Source organism: Erythrolamprus reginae, chromosome 2 (genome assembly GCF_031021105.1).
Source record: "Erythrolamprus reginae isolate rEryReg1 chromosome 2, rEryReg1.hap1, whole genome shotgun sequence".
NCBI classification, from domain to species: domain Eukaryota; kingdom Metazoa; phylum Chordata; class Lepidosauria; order Squamata; family Dipsadidae; genus Erythrolamprus; species Erythrolamprus reginae.
This window is the reverse complement of record NC_091951.1, coordinates 171,074,161-171,097,333: the sequence shown is the minus strand read 5'-3', so window position 1 is coordinate 171,097,333 and position 23,173 is coordinate 171,074,161. Positions and strand designations below refer to the sequence as shown.

The 23,173-nt window shown below is 41.9% G+C and overlaps 1 protein-coding gene across 2 annotated transcripts in view; it reads left to right on the top strand.

The window, feature by feature from the left end:
- The window catches only part of LOC139161376 (tubulin alpha-1A chain), a 237,294-nt gene extending 214,427 nt beyond the window's left edge, over nt 1-22,867 (top strand). Inside the window, exons 1-4 of one of the 2 annotated variants that reach the window (XM_070740416.1) lie at nt 16,658-16,935; nt 19,614-19,836; nt 20,182-20,330; nt 20,653-22,867. In XM_070740416.1, coding sequence (XP_070596517.1) covers nt 16,933-16,935; nt 19,614-19,836; nt 20,182-20,330; nt 20,653-21,633 — 1,356 coding nt within the window. In that variant the 5' untranslated portion in view covers nt 16,658-16,932 and the 3' untranslated portion in view covers nt 21,634-22,867. Of the gene's footprint in view, nt 1-16,657; nt 16,936-19,613; nt 19,837-20,181; nt 20,331-20,652 lie in introns of those variants that run through there. The other variant, XM_070740417.1, reaches the window with a different exon arrangement.
- Nucleotides 22,868-23,173: the final 306 nt, after the last annotated feature.

Below are 23,173 nucleotides of genomic sequence, written 5' to 3'. Positions count from 1 at the left end.
GTATTGGGATATTATTTTTAACATCTTCTTTTAACACCTTCTCATCTGCTCCTAGTAATATTTTATCTAATTCCATAACCTCTTTTCTTATGCCCAATTCTTTTTTGTCTTTCATGTATCGTGCCTGTACTTGTAGATATGCCCAACATTCCAATTCTATTTCATCCCCATATAGATCTTTCCTGAATTTTAATTCCCCTCTTTCATTTAGTATATCCTTGTAAGTAACTACACTTCCTAGTTTAATGAATCTTGTAGCTGTACAAAGATCTCCAGTATCGATAGTCAGTTCAGAACTTCCATATAATTTTGATTTTGATCAATTTGATCCAATAGAGCCCATCTAATGTGGTGCCTCTGGAAATATTGGTGGGGCCTGTGCCTTTCATACCAAAGAATAGCATTATGTGACGACGCAAAGATGTGGGTTTTTTTTAAGTTAGTAGGTCTGGGAGGTTGTGCTCAGTTAGGTAGCAATTGTTGAGGCCAGATATATCCATGCTTGCAATATTAGGTACCCTGTTTCCCCGATAGTAAGACACCCCCGATTGTAAGACGTATCGGGGGTTTCAGGGGGGTCGGCTAATATAAGCCGTACCCCGAAAGTAAGACATATGTCTTACTTTCGGGGAAACACGGGGGTATTGCCGCCTCCCTCTCATCTAGCTGCGCGCCGCCTCCTGCCCACGCCTGCGCCGTCCCACTCTCCATACGTCGGCGCGTCTGCCACTTCCCTCTGATCTTAATGAGCGCCGCCTCCTGCCCACTTCCGCGCCGCCCCCCCTCCATACGTCACCGCGTCTGCCGCCTCCGTCTGTTCAGGTTGTTAATAAATGTTAATTTTATGGTTAAAACAAAAAATTCGACAATTTTTTTCCAATATAAGACATACCCCGAAAGTAAGACATAGTGGGGCTTTTGGGGATAAAAAGAAAGTAAGACACTGTCTTACTTTCGGGGAAACACGGTATTATTAATTGTTCTCTTTCCTGGTGCTGCCAAACTCTAAAGAATACTGTGAATCATGCACACGGTGACTTGGTTCAACACTGAGGATAAAAGCTTCTTCATTCTTCCTGTGTTCACATGGATTTAAAATAAGCATATGCAGCATGCTCTTAACTATTCTGGAACCAGAATGCTTCAGCTTGTGCCCTTTCTACATATTCCTCCCAGTGCCGAAGAAGCCCGCTATCAAGAAACTGAATTGACTACAGATTAATTGCTTTAACATCTGTAATTGTGAAAGCCTTTGAAAGGCAAAAACTTTTGAGTGATGTCCCACTGGAAAACCATCATGATTCCACTGCCAGACCCCCTACAATTTGCATACCAAGTAAACAGTTCAATAGATGATGCTGTTAATATGGCTCTGCGCTATATTCTATAATATCTTGAATCTCCAAAGACCTATTCAAGGGTCCTCTTTGTAGACTTTAGTTCAGCATTCAATACCATCATTTCAGACACTCTTCTAACTAAACTTAACCAGGCAGCAGTACATGAATACACTTGTAAGTGGATCATAAGCTTAACAAACAGGAAGCAGCAGGTGAAGCTAAACAGTATTACATCAGATACCTGTACTATTAGCACAGAGCCCCCCCCCTCTACTTCTCTCTCTATACCAATGACTGTTTCTCTAAGGATCCATCTGTTGAACTACTGAAGTTCGCAGATGAAAGGAGTGATTGGCCTCGACAATGATGATTCCGCATACAGACAGGAGGCTGAACAACTAACCTTGTGGTGCAATGAGAACGATTTGGAACTGAACACACTCATAACTGTAGAAATGGTGGTAGACTTTAGGAAAAACTCTCCTATACTTCCACCTCTTACAATATTAGACAACACAGTATCAACAATAAAGACCTTCAACCAGTGTTCCCTCTAATTTTTTGGGGGGGTGGGCGGAAAAGTATAGTGTCTGAGTGGCAGTCCCTTCGGGACTGGGCAGCACAGAAATAATAAATAAATAAATAAATAAACAAACAAATAAAAAACCCACCCTGTTTTGCCTCAGAGAATTTCAAAATACTGTACTGTGTGTCTATAACAGTGAGCTCATAATAGGGCAACTCTATCAATATCAAAATGCCACTTAAATAGTTGAGCTAGTTTCAAACTAGATTTTAATTTTATTTCTCTCTTCCTTACTCCCATTCTTTTTCTTTCTCTTTTCCTTCCTCTCTTTTTTCTATCTGTTTCTCTCTCTTCCTCTCTTCCTCTCTCTCTCCTTCCCTCTCACTCTTTCCCTCTCGGCTTCTGGGCAGGTTTGGAAACCTCTGAGTTGATGATGATTTTTAAGTGAGCGATTGCTCATTGCTTAGCTTAGAGGGAACTATGCCTTCAACTCTAGGTTCTACCATATCGCAAGTTCTAAAATGCACACCTAACATCAAAAATGTCATCAAAAAACACAACAAAGAATGTTCTTTCTATGCCAGCTCAGGAAGTTCGAACTGCCCAAGGAGCTGCTGATACAGTTCTACGAAGGAATCATTGAGTCTGTCATCTGCACCTCTGTAACTGTCTGGTTTGGTTCTACAACCCAACAAGACAGAGACAGACTTCAGAGAATAATTATAACTGCAGAACAAACAATTGCTACCAATCTGCCTTCCACTGAGGACCTGTGTACTTCACAAGTCAAAAAGAGGGCTGTGAAAATATTCACAGACCCTCACATCCTGGACACAAACTGTTTCAACACCTACCCTCAAAACGATAGTATAGAGCACTGTACACCAGAACAATTAGACACAAGAACAGTTTTCCCCCAAACACTATCACTCTGCTAAACAAATTCCCTCAACACTGCCATTAGTCTGCACTACTATTAATCTCATTGTTCCCATCGCTCATCTCCTCCCATAAATTACTATATGACTGTAACTTTGTGGCTTGTATCTTTACAATTTATATTAACTGATTTCTAATATGATTTGATTGCTTATTTGTACCCTAACTATTATTATGTATAGTAGCTTATGATTCTTAATGAACATATCTTTTTTTTCATGTACACTGAGAGCATATGCACCAAGACAAATTCCTTGTATGTCCACACCTGGCCAATAAAAATTCTATTCCATTCTATTCTCTTCTAATTCCCAGAATTCTTAATAATAGCATGGTGGATGGCAAACTTTGGGAGTTGAAAACTATTCATTTAAGACTAGAGAGTGGACTAATGTTGCTCTCAAAACATTCTGCATATGTGCTCAAACTCTTTCCACAACACATGGAGCGTTCTTCTGCACAAACAAGATACCTGTTCCAGACATCTCAACTAACACAAATGTCAAGGGATGCAAGATAAAATAGTAATGCCAAATAACACCTCAGACTTCACAATTGTCAATAAGAATTACAAAGTTCAGATAGTGTAGGTTGAAGGTGTCTGAAAACAGCAGATGAGAAAATCACAAAAATCTGCAAATGGGATTAGATTGACTGTGGCAAAAGAAAGCAAAAGTAGTATCCATATTAATAGGCTGATGGATGCCATCTCAAAATATCTGGAGCACCACTTGAACACCATTAACATTAACAAAAATCACCACCAGTTAATTACAACGGCAGTTTTAGTTGAAACAGCTAACATCCTGTTGTGATACCTTTAATGCCATCAAACAACAATATCTGCCTATCCAGGTACTTGAGAACAAGTGAATAACAATGACAAATTCAGTCAAAACACCACCTCAAGTCTCTGGTAACTGCAACTCTCTGTATTATTAACATGTCAAGGAGAACATAGTTTACTATCTTCCAATAACTGCTGTTGGTAACCTGCTCATATCTAACAAACAGATAATTCCTACATAACATTGGCATTGGTACTTGACAAGTCAGCATTCCTCTCCTTGGTTTCCTATTGAACAATAGATATTAACAGTTAATTCTCTGTAAAAAAAAAAAAAGAAAGGAAGAAAAAGGAATCAGATTTGGCTTGAAACAGCAAACCGGTAGCGCACTTCACTCTGCTTGGTTTGTTGCCCAAATACAAAAGAAATTATGGTGTGTGTGTGTTTTATATATATATAAAATTCTTGTTCTTAAGCCTCAGCCAGTCCTCTTCCACCCCACCCCCTACTGCGCGTTGTAGGAAATAAACGGTCTCTTAACGGTCCTGCATGCTTTTCCTCAAGTGATTTTTATCTCTTTGTGCTTTTAACACTTGCCCTGGTTGTATGAAACAGCATCCAGGGAGGATCATGACAACAGTTGCTAGGGAACTGCATGGTTGCCAGCAATAGTAAACAAAAGACAGGCCCGGGGAAGCAGAGGGTACATCTCTAGAGACCTCAGGGGATCTGAGGTGAATGTTGCAGGGGTTTCTTCTCTGTCAGAGGCCAAAATAAAATCACTGACCTGTGACCTCTCAAGTTTCTCAAAGGCCACTTCACAGATCACCTAAGTTTTAGATTTACCTTACAGATGCTTTGCAACTCAAATACAAATAACAGTGGTAGCCATAGACTATGAAAAATACACATCCCACATGGATAATTGAATAATAGCTGTTTTTAGGGCCATGAAAAATGACACAAAAATAAGGTGTGAGTGGGGTTATTTTTTTACTTCTCTAGAATTCTGGACACATTATGGTAATATAAACAGAAAGAGAAGCTGTTGAAAAGCCTCAGATCAGGTGCAAATGGCAGTTTAAGTTAAAATTAAAGCATGGGTACTGCAAACAAGTCCAGTACACGTTACCTGTAGTTATCCAATTATTGGGTGAAGATGATTGTCCTGACTATGAAACTCTGTATACAGGGGATGCATCTCCTAATTTGTGAAGTTAAATCCAAAGTTAGTTTGGTCTAGTAAGTTAAGACATTACACTAGAAAGAGAAAGACCCTGGGTTCAAGTCCTGCCTTAGACAACTGTGTGACCTTGGACCAATAATTCTCTCACAGTGTTGATATTGGGAAAATAGAAGGAGGAAAGTGTATTGGATATGTCTGCTGCCTTGAGGTAAAAATAACAAAGGCAAGATATAAATTAAGAAGTTCAAAATCTAATAGAAGGACTGTCTTTGATATGTATTTTTTTTTTAAAAAAAGGGTTACTCCATGATATGTTTGGATCTACCGTGTTTCCCCCAAAATAAGACAGGGCCTTATATTTTTTGAACCCCGAAATACAGGGGATACAGAACAAATAGACCCAAATGGTAGCAATTTAACCTTCCATGACATTATTTGAGGCAATTGTCATATACAGTGGTACCTCATCTTACGAACTTAATTCGTTCCATGACCAGGTTCGTAAGTAGAAAAGTCCATAAGAAGAAGCAATTTTCCCCATAGGAATCAATGTAAAAGCAAATAATGCGTGAAACCCCATCCCAAAACTCACCCCTTTTGCCTTTTGCCGCTGGGAATCCCCGCCTCCGGACTTCCATTACCAGCCGAAGCACCTGTTCTTGCATTGCTGGGATTTCCCTGAGCCTCCCCTCGCTGGGAATCCCCGCTTTTTAAAAAAAATATATTTTTACCCTCGCTGGGAATCCCTACCTCCGAACTTCCGTTGCCAGCCAAAGCGCCCGTTCTTGCATTGCTGGGATTTCCCTGAGTCTCCCCTCGCTGGGATTCAAAGCAGTGCCAGCAAAAATGAAGGAAATCCCAGTGAGGAGAGCCTCAGGGAAATGCCAGCAACACAAGAACAGGCACTTCGGCTGGCAACGGAAATCCAGAGGCGGTTATTCCCAGTGAGGAGAGGCTCAGGGAAATCCCAGCAATGCAAGAACGGGCGCTTCGGCTTGCAACAGAAGTCCAAAGTCTTGCGTTGCTGGGATTTCCCTGAGCCTCTCCTCGCTGGGAAATCCCACCCCCGGACTTCCATTGCCAACCAAAGCGCCCGTTCTTACATTGCTGGGATTTCCCTGAGCCTACCTCGCTGGGATTCAAAGCAGCGCCAACAAAAATGAAGGAAATCCCAGCAAGGGGAGCCTCAGGGAAATCCCAGCAATGGAAGAATGGGCACTTCGGCTGGCAATGGAAGTCCAGAGGTGGGGTTTCCCAACGGCAGCTCGGGTTTGTAAAGTGAAAATAGTTTGGAAGAAGAGGCAAAAAAATCTTAAACACCGGAGTTTGTATCTTGAAAAGTTTGTATGAAGAGGTACCACTGTACTTCTAAATTAGTTCATAAATTTTATTCCACCTTCATAACTTTATCAGGTAGATTTGGGTGGTTATTAAAGAGATAGTTTCTCATCTGAAATTCCCATAGCTCACTTTGGCTCAGAGCAGCAGTATTCAATAGGAAGTGGGAATTCATAATTGGCAAGATGGCATCCAAAGCGTGCATATATGCACCATGGTGCCTACCGCCCCTGTCCTACTGTCCTTTTTTATTGTTACTTTTTGCTTATGCAAACTACAATCCTATACATATTTGATAAATAAATAAATAAAATAAAATAATAAATAAAAAGTGTTAAGATACAAGACCCAACTTTTTTTTTAGCATCTGTGCGATATCAATCCAAGTTCCAAAGGGGTGGGGCTTCATTATACCATTCCTGTTACCATCTTCCAATTTTTGACATTCCCTTGTCAATGCCGTTGGCAAAGAAATTTAAATAGGTGGTGCTCACACACTATAGGTAAGTTGAAAAGATTACTTATTCTATTTTTAAGCCATCAAAAGTAATAAAAATGATTTTTTTAATAATTAAGGTCATTACGCCTCATTTTGCCACTAAATCAATTTTAGGCTCTTTCAAATAAATAGGATTATCACACTGCAATTAAAATGCTGGATAACAGGCAAGTGCAAGATAAAGGGATAAAGAAAGTAGATTTCACATTCCAGACAATTAATTTAATGCTGATTATTATTCCTTAGTGTCTCTGTCTTAGCCTGATGTCAGTATGATGGATTGGAACCAAGACCTGGGAATTCAAATCCCTATTCAACCAAATGCTTTGGCCTAATCACTTTAGCTCAATTTACCTATCCCATCTGATTGATGTAAGAGTAGATGTCAAATAAAGCACTTAATCCTGCGTTATTTTTGAAAAACAATAGAAAAAAAATTAAAATTCATGCTTTAGGTCAGACCTGTGCAAGGGGTGGCCCACGGGCCGCATCCGGCCCACTCACTGTCTGTGACCGGCCTGTCCACTATCTCAGGCCAATCCACGGAGGTCAGGGTCTGCTCCAGTGCGAGGATGAAAGAGCTCACCAGGTCTGCTGGGACTCCTCCGGTTCCTGCTTTCCTGATGAATCATGAAGAAAGCAGGAACCGGAGGAGTCCCGGCAGACACGGTGAGCTCTTTCATCCTTGCACTGGAGCGGACCCCAACCTCCTACCGAGAGCGGTGGAGCACAGAAACCACGCAAACACTCCAGCGCAGTGACTGTGTTGCACTGTGTTGCCGTAAAGCAAACAATTAGGGGTCTGTAGAGTGGGTCTGGGTGTTTAGGTCAGGCCAGGATCTGGGTCTTTACAGTATTGGGGAGAACTGAGTTAATTATATTAGCCCAGCCCTCTAAAACCATCCCAATTTCTCATGCGGCCCCATGACAAAATTAATTGCCCACCCCTGCTTTAGGTAATATTGATTTTAAAAATGGCTGCACAGTATTATATGCTCTTGCTTATAATCAGTTGAACTTACCCTTGAACATAAAATCATAGTTTTTCTACTGTATTACCCAGAAAAACCCAAACAGGTTTGTTTTTCTGAAAAGCTACTAGTTTTGTATCAGCAGCCTTCTAAAGGAAAATTGATACATTTTCAATTAATTTGCAAGTTTCAGCACACATATATGATTATTACCAAAGGAGTAGGAATGCACATCTGCCCAGAGATATAATCCTATCTAGTTTCCCACCTTACATCCAACAACCAGGTCAGTTACATTCTCAAAACATGCTGTTTGTTGATTGCACCCTAACTGCTGACACCAGGGGTGCTTCTGTTTTCTTGTTTGCTTGCTTGCTTTTTTCTTTTCTTCTTTTCTCTCTCTCGCTCTCTGTTTCCCTCTCTGTTTCCAGAGACTATAACAAATCCCACTCCCCAAAGAACCAGTTCACTGAGCAACCTAACAGTGACTTGTCCATGACAGACTCTGAGTAAATTGGACAGTGTAGAAAGCTTTGTGGTGTTCTGCCAGGCATAAGCAGCATTTGCTGTCTTGCTTGAAGTAAATCCAGGTGATGCCCACTGAACATGCAAGATTATTATCATGGAAGTAGAAGGCAAAGCGCTTGAGGCGACAGTACTGTGTCAACATGCAACAAATGAGGGAAGGTGAGAAGTTCCTGGACAAGATAAACAAAGCTGCTCAGAGAGAAGGGAATTACAGTGGTACCTCTACTTAAGAACGCCTCTACTTAAGAATTTTTCTAGATAAAAACCAGGTGTTCAAGATTTTTTTGCCTTTTCTTAAGAACCATTTTCTACTTAAGAACCCGAGCCCATAAAAATTTCCCAGGAAATTTGAGAGTGGCACGAAAGCCCGGCCAGTTTTCTGCCATTCTCCCTTTAATCCCGGCCATCTCGGGATTTTCTGGGCTGGCAGAGGAGCCTTTCGGTGGCACTTAAGGAGGCTTTGGCAGTCCAGAGTGAACAGAGCATTTTCCTTTCTCTGGGCACTTGGAGAGGGAATAAACCCCTTCGCTGTGGTGACTCCCTCGCACTGCCTCCCATACACCCGCCGCGAGGTTGCCTCCCAGAGCGTCTGGGTGCAGAAAGGCAAGAGAGGGCGCTTCGCCCCGGCCAGATCAACTCAGCTTTAGCCAAACCAAGGAGTCACCACAGTGAAGGAAAGGCGCCGGCTACAAAGTGTGTGAGAGAGAGGAGAGGGGAGCCCTTCAGCATGGGGAGGAAAAGGAAGCAGGTAGCAGCAGCAGCTGCCTTTCGGTCAAAGCAGCGGGAGGTTCCCCCCTGTCGCCCGCCTGGGTTTCTCTCTGGCGCAGTGTATGGGAGGCAGCCCCACGCCGGGTGTATGGGAGCGCGTGCTCCTCCTTGCCGCCTCAGAGTCCCTGTTTGTTTGTTTTTTAAGCCTTAAAGTTTTGGATTTTTTTTAATTCACCTCACCTCACCTTCCTTCAGCAGTGATTGTCCTCCTCCTCTTCTTCCTCCTCCTCCTCCCACCCAAATTCTGAGCTTTTATTTCTTTCCTAATGTGTTTGCCCCCATTATTTGCTTCTACATTGATTCCAATGGGAAAAATTGCTTCTACTTATAAACTTTTCTACTTAAGAACCTGGTCACGGAATGAATTAAGTTCTTAAGTAGAGGAACCACTGTACCACAAACATCATGAGAAAGCCATGTGAAAGCCATGTGGAAGCATGTCATCCATAGAAGTGAGAGGATCAAGAAACATGCTGATGCTGATTTATTTAATTAGACTTCTATGCTGCCCTTCTCGGAACGACTCATGAATGATGATGATGGAGTTCAGCAAAAAGTATCAAAGCTTTCAGTTTAGAAAATGATGCAGAGCCATCTGAAGATATCCTGTCAAGCCCAGCTTCAACAAATTTCAAAACACCCTTGAAAATGTCCAAAAATATTTCACCAGAAGAGCCCTTCACTCCTCCACTCAAAACAGAATATCCTACGAAAATAGACTTACAATCCTAGGCCTAGAAAGCCTAGAACTACGGCGTCTAAAACATGATTTGAGTATTGCCCACAAGATCATATGCTGCAATGTCCTACCAGTCAATGACTACTTCAGCTTCAACCGCAACAACACAAGAGCATGCAACAAATTCAAACTCAATACGAACTGCGCCAAACTTGACTGTAAAAAATATGATTTCAACAATCGAGTTTTTGAAGCGTGGAACTCATTACCGGACTCAATTGTGTCAACACCTAACCCCCAACACTTCTCCCTTAGTCTCTCCACGATTGACCTCTCCAGGTTCCTAAAAGGCCAGTAAGGGGCGTACATAAGTGCACCGGTGTGCCTTTTGTCCCCTGTCCAATTGTTTTTCCTTTCTTTCACCTATCTTATATATTCTCTTCCTGTCATATATCCTCTCCTCTAAGCCCACTTTCACCCCTTTTTATATTATCACATGTCTATTTTCTTCCTATGTACTTGTGTATTGGACAAATGAATAAATAAATGAATAAATAAAATAAATAGGATGGAAGACACGTAGGCCTCTGTGAGGCGAAGAGACTCAAATGATCTCCCCTAGTTGCTTACTCAGTGATGTTCTACATTCTGTTCTGCTTTGCAGTTCTGCTCTCCTCCAGCCTTTAATGCAATCTAAAGTCACACAATTATCTGGCTATAAATATGAAATATATACCAATTTCCATTTCTGCTGGGCTGATCATTGGCAGACATTTTACACGGTGCAGAATGCTTACTCATGGATAGTACTCAATGAAGGACTCCTGGCAAAAGATGATTCTATGTCCCAAAATCTAGACAGGAACTGTTCTTCAATTGAACATGGTGTAAATATGCTCCAGCCATCTTCCACACAGCTCTTTCTCTCAGTGCAATCTTCCTGCTGGTTATAGGCCAGATTACAAATCTCCCTTCCTGAGATTCACACTTTTCCACTATAGCTCCCCTAAACAGCTATTTTTTCCCTCCAGAGGGAATCCCTGTTATTTAATCACTACCAGAAGAAAAATATTGAAAAAGAAGCTGCCTCCTCTAGTCTCCCTGTCACTGCTATTGCACGGATTTAAGGCCGCTTATCTATCCTGAAGGCAAGGTGAAAAAGGGAATGCCAAATGCTATCAGGATTCCTGTCCCATCTTTGAGCAACTACGCTGGGTGTTGCCTAGCAGCACATGGGCATTCTGCCTGCTTAATTAGGCTCTAAGCATCTCTGAATCTCCTCTAGGTATCTATGGAGATTCTCAGTCATCCAGGTCATGGTTGTCCCAAAGGTGGGTTGAAAAAGGTTTTTCAAAAAGGAGACTGGTTTTTCCGGTTTTTCTTTGAAGAAGCTTCTTGGATGAGAAGTGAAATGTCTTTCCCCCCAAAAAATGGGAGAAAGTCCAGTTGCCTCTTGAAAAAAAGCACCTTTGGGATGGTGAGTCTTCTGTGCTTGAGGATAGGAAGGTACTGATTTAACTCTAATGTAGGCAACAATGATCATGGAACTATTATCCCATCAGTATTTCTGCTGCTGAAAGGGCTTTGTCTTAGCAATCACCTCCTGCCCTTTTCTTCAGGACAAGATACAGTATATTTATTTATTTATTTTTATTTTATTTATTTTATTTATTTATTTGTCAAACAATTATAGGGTGATAATTTGTACATATTAAACATTTGATAAGTAATGATAAAAAGTAGACAATAGGACAGGGACGGTAGGCACAATGGTGCGCTTATGCACGCCCCTTAATATCTCAGCTGGAGTCTCTAACCATAGTTCCCTCTAAGCTGAGCAGTGAGCAATCACTCACTTAAAAATCATCATCAACTCAGAGTTTTCCAAACCTGCCCAGAAGCCGAGAGGGAAAGAGTGAGAGGGAAGAAGAGAGAGAGGAAGAGAGAGAAACAGATAGAAAAAAGAGAGGAAGGAAAAGAGAAAGAAAAAGAATGGGAGTAAGGAAGAGAGAAAGAAAATCAAAATCTAGTTTGAAACTAGCTCAACTATTTAAGTGGCATGTTGATATTGATAGAGTTGCCCTATTATGAGCTCACTGTTATAGACACACAGTACAGTATTTTATTTTGAAATTCTCTGAGGCAAAACAGGGTGGGTTTTTTGTTTGTTTGTTTGTTTATTTGTTTATTTATTTGTTTGTTTGTTTGTTTATTTATTTATTATTTCTGTGCCGCCCAGTCCCAAAGGGACTGCCGCTCAGACACTATACTTTTCCGCCCCCCCCCCCCCCCAAAAAAAAATTAGAGGGAACACTGTCTCTAACTACATTTTATAGGAATGGAGAAAGGTTTCCAGCCCATTCCAACCCAGTCACCCCAGTCTTCAAGCAGAGGGCTTAACCCGTTCTGGTACAAATGCAAAGGTTTGATGATAAGAGAGGTAAAAGGCTCCCTCCGCTCAATCCATCAGTAAAGTAGCTATTGTAAGATAGGAGTAGGCCGACTCCCAAGCATGATATAACTGTTTTGCTTTTACTAGCCTCAAAGATTCATTGTTTGCAACCATATAGAAACAGAAGCTGGTTCAAATATCATACAGAGCCAAGCTTTCATGATGGTTTCGTGATAACCAGAGTTACAAAGTTAACTAGTCAGACATTTTTAAGGTCTGGTATGAAAACTTAGGAACCAGTAAAATTATTGATGTTTTTAAAGTGCAATATATTTAAATAATTGCAATTGCTTATTACTGGAAATAGGTTGTGAATAATTTATCAGGAGAGTTTTCTTTTTAAATTATACAGTATTTATCTGAGATAATACCCTCCAAATTATATAAACATCTTAGGATTTTATCCACGTTTTTCTGTTTACTTTGTTCTCATGCAAAACACATTTGGAATATATGGGTACCTACAGATAGTCAAGTTGTGATTGTAATTGAGCCCCGCAATTATGGTCATAAGTTAAGGTATCTAGTACCTTGAAGACACAAAGATGGAACTATCCGTTGGAGCTAAGCAGGTTTTAATTTTGACAGTATTTAGGTGGCAAATATCAAACAGTAATGTATACATTACTTGCTTGAGGCAAGTCTTCGGAGAGGGGCGGCATACAAATCTAAGTAATAAAATAAAATAAATAAAATATATTAGCTTCCTATACTAGCATGCAATATGTAAATGTACAATATAAAGCAATGATAATAATGGGACAAGCAAAAGAGCTGTTTTGAATCTCTGGAAGATACAGATAGTCTTCGACTTATGACCATTTTTCTGTTGTTACATGAAATATTTGTTGTGAGTTTTGTTCATTTTATGACTTTTCTTGCCACAGTTGTTAACTGAATCACTGCAGTTGATAAGTTAGTAACCCAGCTCTTAAGTGAATCTGGCTTCCCCATCAATTTTGTTTGTCAAAAGGGTTGCAAAAGGTGACTCTATCTATCTATCTATCTATCTATCTATCTATCTATCTATCTATCTATCTATGTATCTATCTATCTATCTATCTATCTATCTATCTATTTAGCTTCTATGCTGCCCAATCCCGAAGGACTCATGTTGTCTTACAATAATAATATAAATAGAATATACAAGTAGTTACAAAGCAATAAAAAAGAAGTTGAATATAGTCTAAACTAAGTAAAACCCTGTATTTAAAAGAAATCCCATTAATATAAAGCAGTCCTATGCCATACATATACAGTATACTATTCATACAGTGTGGCCCTGTCAGTTGTTAAGAATGCCAAGAAAACTGTAGAAACTTGTCCAGATTGTCCCTGAAAGTCAACACTGACTCTCTCACACACATATGTAGTTTGGCTTGTTGGAGAATTCTGGGAGTTGGAAGTTCACACATCTTAAAGTTTCCAAGGTTAAGAAACAGTGGTTTAGATTTCTGATTTCCATTTCTTCAACTCTAAAATATGATATAAAAGGTTTTGGGACCTTTTGTAGTCAAGGTGCAAAGCAAAGGGAGATTTTTATAGCTTACTCTTGCATGTAAACTTCAGGCTTCATAACACCTGTTCATTGTATGCTAAATAACGATGGAATCAGAATGTAGACTTCCCTATTCGCAATATAAATTACTCTGGAAAATTGCACCTGTTTTATGATGGGCCTGATAGATTGTTATCCCACGCAGAGATACAGGATGCATAGATTAAAAAATAGAAATTTTGAAGGTGAAACAATGGTTTCTTTTTAACATGGATCAGAAATCTTAAAAAGAGTTGAATTCACCAACTAAATAAATTTAGAAACTCTTTTTCCAACATGTTTTATTATAGCAATCTCAAGTAATAGTGACTTCATGATGCCTTTCCAGCTTCCTTAATCATTAATACTGTAAATTAGTACAGAAGTCAGAAAAGCATTATGAAGTCATCATTAATCTATGGTAGTTTGAGATGCTTAGGTCAGTATTTTTGAAGTCATCATCTTTATGGTATAGTACTGTATTTGACTTCCAATAATATCTCACTCAACTATGGATTTAGGTTTTTTCTTTCTTTCATGGATCAAGGTACTGGCATTATTTTCAGTATTTTTAAAATCCTTACATAGGGAAATAAGATATATTTCTATTAAATGTGGGTATTTTGTAACACTGAAAGATGAAATAGAGCTCTCTGAGATTTTAATAGTAATTTATGTTGTGTTGCTTTGTTTTTTTACAAGTGTCAGTTTGCCAAGACAGTAAACTGAGATTATAAAAACAATTAGGAATAAAACCAGCAAGTTTGTAATGATATGCAGAAATCCAGTCTGAAATCTCCTCTACCATATCTTTGATTACCAAAAAAATAAAATAAAATCCAAATACTTCCCTTCATAAATTGCTGCTGTTAAAAGAAGAGATGGTCTGACATAAGCTGGCAATCCATATCAATTGATTAGAGGGGATTTCAGAGCTAGTGAAGCTTTAAGCCTGGTCAATAGCATTTAACAATAGTATTTAGACTTACATACCACTTTATAGTGCTTTACAGCCCTCTCTAAGCGGTTTAGGATCCAACAATCTGGATCCTCATTTTACCAACCTGGGAAGGATGGAAGGCTGAGTAAACCTTTAGGTCAAATATATATAATGTCACAGACAAGTTTAAATGCAGAATAAGATCAGGAAGTAGTAATTTACTTCCAACACAATGTCTTTTGTGGATCATTCTTTGTCAAACGGTCCAGGTGTCCACTTGACTGATTTTCGCAGCCTTATTTGAAAAGAAACCATCACAAAAACAACATGTATATAATAAAACGTGCTCTTTCTAATTAAACAAAAATGAAGATGATTCAAGGTGAGAAAACAGAGAGCTCTGTCATCAATCATCTTCATTTCTATCATATATGTTGTTTTTGTGATGGTTTCTTTTCAAATAAGGCTTCAATTTTTCACCTGGTCCACTTGACAAAGAATGCCCTTCCTAGTAAAACACCAAGAATTTTTTTTTTTTTAAAAATGTCGGTATTCGGGATTCACGGGTTTTAAATCAGCCTTTCAAACCCTGGTAGCAAAGACTCTCATTTTACACGCGAGAGAAAGGGAAACTATTAGCAGAGACGATGCAGACTCCCACAGCCCTGAAATGCATATAGAAGATGCATAGAAGCCGTGGGGTGAGGTTTGGGGAGGGGGAGGAGAGAAAGATGTAGGTTTTTCCAGTTTCTGGGGAGGGAGGGAGCAGAAGGAGCAGGTGTACGACGTACCTGCGAGCAAACCCTCGGCCGCGCCTCAATTCCTCAGGTAACTCGCCAACCCAAAGCACGACTAAAGCGAGGCAAGGGCGCGGGGCAAAAAAAAAAAAAAGGCGCGGAAAGAGCCGGGCGAAGGCGCGCAAGCGGGAAACGAATCCTTGATTGGCTTCCCCTGCCCCAGAGCAGCCTTGTTTACCTCATAACTCGTCCTTTTGTGGACAGGCGTCCCGCTCACAGGACCCCGTTTAAAAAAGAGAGCACCATTGATCCAGTGAAGGGCTACCAAATTTTTTACTGACACACTGTGGGCGTGGCTTATGCATTTTCTGTCAACATCTTTCAGTGCAAATTGGGTGCTCTGAGGTGGAGCTCCATTTTCGCTACCCCACTGCATCCCCACCCCACCCCCGTCCGGGCAGTAGCCCACCCCTGCATTGATCCGTTTTTCAATAGCCAATTCATCTATGCAAAAAAGGGGGGAGACTCCCCCCCCAGGAGCTGCCTCGCCCCCCCTTTCCTCCCCAGAGCTTGGCTGCCCTCTCGCCTAGCCTGGGAACAGAGACGCAAAGCCTCCGGAAGTCGCCCATTGTGCTAGCCCAGCAACATGGACCCCCTGATCTAAGATGCTCCCCCTCCCTCTCTTGATGGGGGGGGGGAGCGGGCAGGGACTCTTCACGCCTCTTTGTCAGAAGAAAACGCGCTCCCCAACTCTCTGGAGGGAATGCTTTTAATCCCAGACAGGCAGTATATTAGGGAAGAGGGGCGTGTGTGTTGCAATATAAACTCAACCGCTTAGCCAAATACAAAACAAAGTCCTCTGCAGTAATTAATTTCCCTGCCCTGAACGGGGTTTATTTATTTATTTATTTATTTATTTATTTATTTATTTATTTATTTATTGCAGATGGGGGAGATTTTCGCGCTAATTTAATAAAAAGACACGAGGAAAGAAAATAAATCCTTCGATTTCGGTGGCGGTTCTTTTGCTTTGCAGCGTTTTTACAATACACGTTTGCAGGCTCCTCGAATTCGCTCACTCGGCGAGGCAACAATCCCTTTCTCTCTCTCTCAGTCTCGGCTTTTGCGACTCTCGCCTGGCCTTTTGGCTGAAATGCGAATTTGAGTGGCGCCGTTAACTTCGTTCGGGAGGAGGAGGTGGGAGGGTTGATTTATAATCTGACTCTGACATTTGTTCAGAGGGGAAAAGGTTATTGTTTTAAAAGCGAGTTTTCGCGTCCGGCAGTGTCCCTTTTTGCTTGGATCGTAGCTCTTCCTCCCCCCCCCCCCCCCATCTCCACCCCACGCGCACAAGTGATGAATGGGGAACTGTTCAGTCTCTTTGTCTGGAAGATGCAAACAGACTTTGGGATGCTCAGCAGAGGAAAGCGGGGGGGGGGGGCGGAATTACCTCATCCTATGCGCCCGGAGCCAATCGCCGCTCTCCTCTCCTGCCTTCTCCTGGCAGATTGGGGGGGTCTCGACCAACCGCAAAAAGCCTCGGCCGTCCCCATGGTGACGGGATTGTATATAGGCAGCCGCCTTAGACTAGGTGCTACAGGTTCTCTTACATCGACCGCCTAAGAGTCGCGCTGTAAGAAAGCACCCGCCGCCTCTCCGCTTCGAGGTCTCCCCGCCCCAAAGCTCGGCGACAAAGCAGCAACTATGGTAAGTGCCCGCGGCGGGGGTCTCCAAAGAGAGGAAGGCGGGGGGAAATTCGCCGCAAGGCGTGTGTCGAAGATCCCCCCCCCCCCCCTATGCGCATTTACACAGATTTCCTCCTTTTCTGCTTGCTGGGTCTTTTCTCCGTCTTTTCCCGCTCCTCTATGACGGGTCTTTCTTTTCCCGATAGATTTTAACCGTACATAACAGACTTCCATCCTTTAAAATGCGGACCCAGATTGTTGGGGGCGAGAGGCTGATTCTGTAAACCGCTTAGAGAGGGCTGTAAAAGCACTAGGAAGCGGTATATAAGTCTAAATGCGATTCCTATAACGCAAGAATCTCGAGGGAGAGCTGTGCAAATGCCGAGAAAGAAAGCATCCCTCTTCCATTCCCAACGCCCTGAAGATGGTTTTCTTTCCCCTTAAAACCGCAGCAGGAGCCCACCCACTGGTCCAATGGCTTCAATCTAGAGAGGGGCAGGGAAAGGCGCGGATGGTTGCCTTGTGACCTATAATTTCCTCTCCTCCCTTCCCCCAAACCCAGCCAGCCTTTTCTGCTGCAGAGGGGGAAGCCCCATTTCGGACCGGAGGCGAGGGCTGCACCGGGAGCGGATGAGGAAAGGCTTGCTTTCCTTTTAGGGAAAGAAAGCTCGCTGGGTGGGTCTTACTTCCAGGTTGGGGGGTGGGTGGGTGTGTCTCAGCCGATGCTTGTTTTGAAACGCATCATGCGGCTCGGTCCCTTTTGGAATCGTGTCCTTGCATTTAAAAAAAAATCGGCTCGAAACGAACGATGGAAAGCCTGCAAAGGGAACGTAACATCAAAAGGCTGCGGCCGATTGTACCGCATCGCCTCGTTCATCAGTCGGTGGAGGAACGGCGTTACTAAATTGGGTGGTGGGAACTTTTCGTGGAGGAGGTTGGAGCTCGCCCTGAGAAAGCTCTTGAAGGGGAGGGCGGACTGCAGCACGTCCCGCCTTTTACGTGGCGTTAAATGTCATTGAATTCAAAGGGAGGAAATTCTGGCCACTCCAGGAGGTACCAGCGCCGCTGTTTCCTCTGAGAAAAGCGGGGATCTTCGTCTGGGATGAAGATGCCACGCCCTTTCGAGGATCTTAAAAAAAAAACACCCTGCTTTCAAACAGAGAAAGAGAGAGAGAGAGAGACGCCTCCCAGTATCCCAGACTGCAGGGCAGAAAAAGTAGACCCCTCCCCTTAGAGCAGCCATGCCCTGCAGCAGATTGGTCTGTCAGTGAATAGAAGGCAGAAGGTGCTGGCTGACTGGAGCAGACAAAGAGGCTCCTCTGGCAGATGTGACCAGAATAATGAGTGGGAGACAATGCTTTTCAGAGCCACTACACAGTAACTTGCTGTTTTCAGCAAGTGCAACCCGAAGGCTGAACTTTCTTTTAGAAACGTTGTCTAGTAGTGCATTTTTAATCTGGCTGCAACATTCCTATTAGGAATTTAAGGGGCGTGCATAAGTGCACCAGAGTGCCTTCCGTCCCCTGTCCTAATGTTTCTCTTTTACTAGTATCATGTATTTAAATATTATATCTTTGTATACCACCAATACTTACGTGACAAAACAAATGAATAATAAATTACATATTAGTCCTTCGGGATTGGGCAGCATAGAAGTCTAAACAAACAAACAAATAAATTAAGGTTTCTAGTTCTGTAAAACTCTTTTTTAATGTTGGGTGTTTTGGGCTGGGGGAGGGTAAGACTGGTGGGCACACAGTTATATTATTATATACTATTTAGGGTTTGATGTGGAGCTTTATCTCCTGGTCCAGACAACCCATGGATTTAGTTCTCATTTCCAAGCATGGTTCTCAGCAGAGCTGAGGTCAGAGGAAGGAAAACTGGCAAAACAGTTTAATGAGATCATGCAGAAATGACTCCAGCTGTGTTAATCCAGGGCACTCCACACACCCACCAGCTGTCAGTGTGGGCGTTGCCAGAAAAAAACCATGGCAGGCTTTATATTGAAGAGCATCTACCCAGTGTTCTTGGCCAGGGCGTGGCATTCCTTCGCAATCTCTTTGGTCCTCTCTTATGATAGAGTGACCTCTAAAACACTAGGCAAGTAAAATGAGATAACAACTCAGGCTGAGCAGGTGCAAATAAGATTTTTTTTTTAAAGGGTGGATGCAACAAAGGTGCCTTAGAACCAGAATAATTACATGACTTATTTTTAAAACAATTATTTCATAAATTTAAGGATTTAATGGGTTTCCCCCCTTTTTTCCTCCCTAATTCTCATTTGAAACTATAAAAAGCAAGAACAGCTGTGGTAATTGTTTTTAATTTTACTTGTGAATGTCTTTCTCTCAGTGACCAATGCACACAGTGTGGGTGTGTAGACTCTTATTTCCATATCCCACCAATAACAAAGATTGCAAACTCATCATAAATTAACATTTATTTATTTTATTTATTAATTGGGTTTGTATGCTGCACCTCTCCATGGACTTGGGGTGGCTCACAACAAACACAGAATACATAATAAAATAATTTGATCCAATTAATTACAGTTAAAAGATTTTAAAACATCCTAAAAACTTTAAAATATTCAATTAACACTCACTCAATGAATAGATCATTCTAAATACATTCTGTTCCTTTAGACAGAATATGCCAATATATAAACCAGTTTATACATTTTTTTTCCACATTTAGCGTGAGTGCATCTCCATCCATGTTGGCCAAGCCGGTGTCCAGATTGGCAATGCCTGCTGGGAGCTGTACTGCCTTGAACATGGCATCCAGCCAGATGGGCAGATGCCCAGCGACAAGACCATTGGGGGAGGAGATGACTCCTTCAACACCTTCTTCAGTGAGACTGGAGCTGGCAAACACGTCCCCAGGGCTGTATTTGTGGATTTGGAGCCAACAGTAATTGGTGAGTGTAAATATCAAAATGCCAGCTGACTAGGAGTCCAACTTTTCCATATGCTAGGAAAAGATTAGTGTGCATTTGTCTTTATTATGATAAAAATATTTCTAGCATCTAATAAATTTCTTAATTCACTTATATAGAGGGCAAAACATCTCCATTTAAAATTTTTATTTGGCACATAACCTAATTAAGGATGCATTTGAATATGAATGGCAAAAGGATCCTTGGCAACCAATGAGATCAAAGGAATATTTCACACACAAAAAACATCTCAGAAATATAATTCCTAGGTTGCATAATTAGATTGTATCTTCTGATAAAAAGGTAATTTTGTTTTGATCTCCATAGATGAAGTACGCACTGGAACATACCGTCAGCTATTCCACCCTGAGCAACTGATCACTGGCAAAGAAGATGCTGCTAACAACTATGCCAGGGGCCATTACACCATCGGCAAAGAGATCATTGACTTGGTCCTTGACAGGATTCGCAAATTGGTAACTATTTTGTCATAAGGATTATCTGTAATACAAAGAATAGAAAACAAGCCACAATGACTTATATAATTCCGATGTATGACATCCCAAAACATTACAGCCAACAAAAATACTTCACTCAGCTGTAATATACTTCATGTATAATAATTATGAATATGTATTAGAATTTGTAACATTTATGATTGGAATATAGTAAGATAATTTATTTAACAAGCTGTTGAATTGTTAAGTCTAAGAAAATAGACAAGAATATAGTTTTAGTTTAACAAATATTATTTAAATTATTGGTATTATAAATGTCAACCTTTATTTGTTCTAACAGGCTGACCAGTGCACAGGTCTCCAGGGTTTCCTGGTCTTCCACAGCTTTGGTGGTGGCACTGGCTCTGGCTTTACATCCTTGCTGATGGAGCGCCTGTCCGTAGACTATGGCAAGAAGTCCAAGCTGGAGTTCTCCATCTACCCAGCTCCCCAAGTATCCACAGCTGTCGTTGAGCCCTACAACTCCATCCTGACCACCCACACCACCCTGGAGCACTCCGACTGTGCCTTCATGGTAGACAACGAAGCCATCTATGACATTTGCCGACGAAACCTTGACATTGAGCGCCCCACCTACACCAATTTGAATAGGTTGATAGGCCAGATTGTTTCTTCCATTACAGCTTCCCTGCGATTTGATGGTGCCCTGAATGTAGATCTGACAGAATTCCAGACCAACTTGGTGCCCTACCCTAGAATCCACTTCCCTCTGGCGACCTATGCTCCGGTCATCTCTGCTGAAAAAGCCTACCATGAGCAGCTTTCTGTAGCAGAGATCACTAATGCATGCTTTGAGCCAGCTAATCAGATGGTGAAATGTGACCCTCGTCACGGTAAATACATGGCCTGCTGCCTGTTGTACCGTGGTGACGTTGTTCCCAAAGATGTCAATGCTGCTATTGCCACCATCAAGACCAAACGTACCATCCAGTTTGTAGACTGGTGCCCCACCGGTTTCAAGGTTGGTATCAACTACCAGCCCCCAACCGTAGTTCCCGGAGGTGACCTGGCCAAGGTGCAGCGTGCGGTCTGCATGCTGAGCAACACCACAGCCATTGCTGAGGCCTGGGCTCGCCTGGACCATAAGTTTGATCTGATGTATGCCAAGCGTGCCTTTGTCCACTGGTACGTTGGGGAAGGGATGGAAGAAGGGGAGTTCTCAGAGGCTCGGGAGGACATGGCTGCTCTGGAGAAGGATTATGAAGAAGTGGGTGTGGATTCTGTTGAAGGAGAAGGTGAAGAGGAAGGAGAGGAATACTAAAGCAAAATGTCACAATGGTGCTGCTCATACAGGGAATAATAAGCTAAACTGCTCAAAAAACATAAAGGGAACACTGAAATAACACATCCTAGATCTGAATGAATGAAATATTCTCATTGAATACTTTGTTCTGTACAAAGTTGAATGTGCTGACAACAAAATTACCCAAAAATAATAAATGGAAATCAAATTTATTAACCAACAGGAGCCTGGATTTGGACTCGCACAAAATTAAAATGAAAAAAAACCCTACAGGCTGATCCAACTTTGATGTAATGTCCTTAAAACAAGTCAAAATGGGGCTCAATATTGTGTGTGGCCTCCATGTGCCTGTTTGACCTCCCTACAATGGCTAGGCATGCTTGTGATGAGGTTGTGGATATTCTCCTAAGGGATCTCCTCCCAGACCTGGACTAAAGCATCTGCCAACTCCTGGAGAGTCTGTGGTGCAACATGTTGGTGGATGGAGTGAGACATGATGTCCCAGATGTGCTCAATCAGATTCAGGTCTGGGGAACAGGCGGTCCAGTCCATAGCTTTAATACCTTCATCTTGCAGGAACTGATGACACACTCCAGTCACATGAGGTCTGGCATTGTCCTGCATTAGGAGGAACCCAGGGCCAACTGCACCAGTATATGGTCTCACAAGGGGTCTGAGGACCTCATCTCGGTACCTAATGGCAGCCAGGCTACCTCTGGCGAGCACATGGAAGGCTGTGTGGCCCTCCAAAGAAATGCCACCCCACACCATTAATGACCCACTGCCAAACCAGTCATGCTGAAGGATGTTGCAGGCAGTAGATCACTCTCCATGGCATCTCCAGACTCTGTCACGTCTCACATGTGCTCAGTGTGAACCTGCTTTCATCTGTGAAGAGCATAGGGCGCCAGTGCTGAATTTGCCAATCCTGGGGTTCTGTTGCAAATGCCAAGCGTCCTGCATGGTGTTGGGTGTGAGCACAACCCCAATCTGCACATCAGACCCTCATACCATTTCACAGAAGTTTGATTTACTTGGAGTTATATTGTGTTGTTTAAGTGTTCCCTTTATTTTTTTGAGCAGTGTTTCTAACAACTTTCAGGTTTTGGTCTGATCGGTTGATTTGTGCACATTCAAATACCATTGTTATCCCTACAAAAACTGATCTGTGCTTTAAAACATGAAATGTTACAAACCCAAACCATCCACTAAGGTTTTGGGTTTGTGAATAAAAGGCATTCCCTGTCCCATATGAGTGTGTTCTGTCTTTATTTGCTGCATATTCCCAGGTTGTGGTAGGACACTGATCCAGTGGTCATATTTTTTCATTATGCAAGAAAAAACACTGCACTTCAATGGTACAGATTAGTGTGTTCAGGTTAGAAGGGACAACTGCGCCCCCCAAAATTAAACACATAAATGTAACATGACATGTGTCCCAATGTGTCAGGAAACACCCTATTTAAGGGTTGAGACACATGTAGAATGAGCTACATTTTCTAAATTGGGAAGTTAGAAAATCTTGGAAGACCACAAGAGCAAACTACTGCTACATTGT